At 53.8% G+C, this 2,240-nt stretch overlaps 1 protein-coding gene across 2 annotated transcripts; it reads left to right on the top strand.

Moving 5' to 3' along the window:
• The first annotated feature begins 118 nt into the window (after window positions 1-118).
• Window positions 119-1,825, top strand: LOC119289795 (7-deoxyloganetin glucosyltransferase-like). Of its 2 annotated transcripts, none has more exons than XM_037569012.1 (2): window positions 119-244; window positions 803-1,825. In XM_037569012.1, exons 1-2 carry the CDS (start codon window positions 119-121, stop codon window positions 1,727-1,729), a joined length of 1,053 nt encoding a protein of 350 aa, XP_037424909.1. In that variant the 3' UTR covers window positions 1,730-1,825. The 2 variants fall into 2 exon arrangements, with proteins under 2 accessions (XP_037424909.1, XP_037424908.1); XM_037569011.1 differs by having other exon boundaries at window positions 119-653; window positions 792-1,825.
• The last annotated feature ends 415 nt before the right edge of the window (window positions 1,826-2,240 follow it).

The raw sequence follows: 2,240 nt of genomic DNA, 5'->3' as shown, positions 1-2,240 counted from the left end.
ATATACCAACATGTCAGGAGCAGAAGTGTGCAACCACACCCACAACATTGTGACTTGTGAACGAGATAGCCAAGTGAAGCAGCAAGCAGGTGAGGCATTTCGAGAGCAAGGCGTAGGGATGGGGTCGTTGGCGGCAGTTGAGAGGCCGCACGCGGTTATGATCCCCTACCCGGCGCAGGGTCACATCACGCCGATGCTGAAGCTTGCCAAGCTGCTCCACACCAGGGGCTTCCACATCACCTTCGTCAACACCGAGTTCAATCACCGCCGCCTTCTGCGCTCGCAGCCGCAGGGCGCCGTGGGCGGGCTACTTGGCCTGCCCGCGTTCCGGTTCGCTGCCATCGCCGATGGCCTTCCGCCGTCCGACCGTGATGCCACGCAGGACACCGCTGCGCTGTCCTACTCTACCATGACGACCTGCCTCCCGAGGCTCAAGGAGCTCATCATCAAGCTCAACGAGGAGGCCCGGTCCTCCGGCGGCGCGCTGCCGCCTGTGACCTGCGTGGTGGCCGATGGCACCATGTGTTTCGCTCTTGTCGCCGCGCGCGAGCTCGGCCTCCGCTGCGCCACGTTCTGGGCCCCCAGCGCCTGTGGTTTCATGGGCTACTGCTACTACAAGGGTCTAGTCGAGCGTGGTCTCTTCCCTCTCAAAGGTATCCATGCATGTCTGTCTCCTGGGTTGATCATATTTTTGGTGTAGTATGATGTCTTGCACTCCCGGGTTTATTACATCGAAGAACTTACATTAGTAGCAAAATATACTTACTGTAATTAATCTGCTGTTGGTGCAGATGAGGCACAGTTGACCAATGGATTCTTGGACACGATCATAAACTGGATACCCTCGATGCCAAAGGACCTGCGGCTGCGTGACCTCCCGAGCTTCGTGCGCACCACAGACCCTGATGACATCATGTTCAACTTCTTCATCCATGAGACGACCGCCATGTCGCAGGCGTCAGCGGTGATCATCAACACCTTTGACGAGCTCGACACGCCCTTGCTCGATGCCATGTCTAAGTTCCTACCGCCCATCTACATAGTGGGGCCACTCCATCTGACAGTTCGCAACAACGTGCCCGAGGATAGTCCTCTCCTCGGCATCGGCTCCAATCTTTGGAAGGAACAGGACGAGCCTCTCCGGTGGCTCGACGACCAGCCGCCACGCTCAGTGGTGTATGTCAATTTTGGGAGCATCACGGTGATGTCAAACGAGCATTTGTTGGAATTCGCCTGGGGGCTGGCCAATAGCGGCTACACCTTCTTGTGGAACGTACGACCTGACCTTGTCAAGGGCCATGACAACGCCGTACTTCCGCCGGAGTTCTCCGCGGCGACGGAGGGGCGAAGCATGCTCTCGACATGGTGCCCGCAGGAGAAGGTGCTGGAGCATGAGGCCGTAGGGGTGTTTCTCACACACTCCGGGTGGAACTCATCGTTGGAAGGCATCTGCGGCGGTGTGCCGATGGTGTGTTGGCCCTTCTTCACGGAGCAGCAGACCAACTGCCGGTACAAGTGCACGGAGTGGGGCATCGGGATGGAGATTGGGGAAGAGGTGACCAGGACCGAGGTCGAGGCCATTCTGCGGGAGGCCATGGAGGGGGAGAAGGGGCGCGAGATGCGACGGTGCGCGCTAAAGCTCCAGGAGAGTGTCGTTGCCTCAGCGCGGCATGACGGAAGGTCCATGCGCAATGTTGATAGGCTCATCCACGAGGTGCTGCTGGCTTGACGATACAAGCAAACTGGTAAATAATAAATGGTTGATGGGTGTGTAGTGCAATTGATGTAGAAGTCAGGGTTGTCATTTTTTCGAAATAATTAAATAATAAATAAACAGTTTGCAGAATCCGAAGAGTTTATTAAGATGTAATCAATGTCTTTGTTTTCATATTTCAGTCATAATTTGAGTCGTTAGTTACGTGGATTACCTGGGATATGTTAACGTGCCGAAGACGATGGAAATATACATGTTTTCTAGAATTGATGAAAAGAAGCTTCATTTTGTTGCGAGATGGAAATACCTTCATTATTTGTAACATTATTCACACCCTATCCAACATGTAAGTTGATGATGAAGCGTCTCAACCCTCAACAGAGAGGGCCGCGTGATCTTATATTGATAGCGAGAGGTTTCCCTCGAGGTATTACAGGAGTCGGTTGAGGAGACCAGAAAGATTACAAGAGGGAATCCGGATAGATGAGAGAGAGAGATAAAAGGAGAGTCCCTCTACAACTAATCT

The sequence above is a fragment of the Triticum dicoccoides genome, chromosome 4A (assembly GCF_002162155.2).
Source record: "Triticum dicoccoides isolate Atlit2015 ecotype Zavitan chromosome 4A, WEW_v2.0, whole genome shotgun sequence".
In the NCBI taxonomy this organism is placed as follows: Eukaryota; Viridiplantae; Streptophyta; class Magnoliopsida; order Poales; family Poaceae; genus Triticum; species Triticum dicoccoides.
The sequence above is the reverse complement of the archived record's forward strand: the minus strand, read 5'-3'. Positions and strand labels throughout refer to the sequence as shown.

What these genes read in the sequence shown, in the direction of transcription:
- LOC119289795 (XM_037569011.1), top strand. Translation starts at nt 119, where the DNA reads ATGGGGTCGTTGGCGGCAGTTGAGAGGCCGCACGCGGTTATGATCCCC. An exon ending in TGGTCTCTTCCCTCTCAAAG is followed by an intron (nt 654 to 791) that starts GTATCCATGCAT and finishes CTGTTGGTGCAG; the next exon opens with ATGAGGCACAGTTGACCAAT.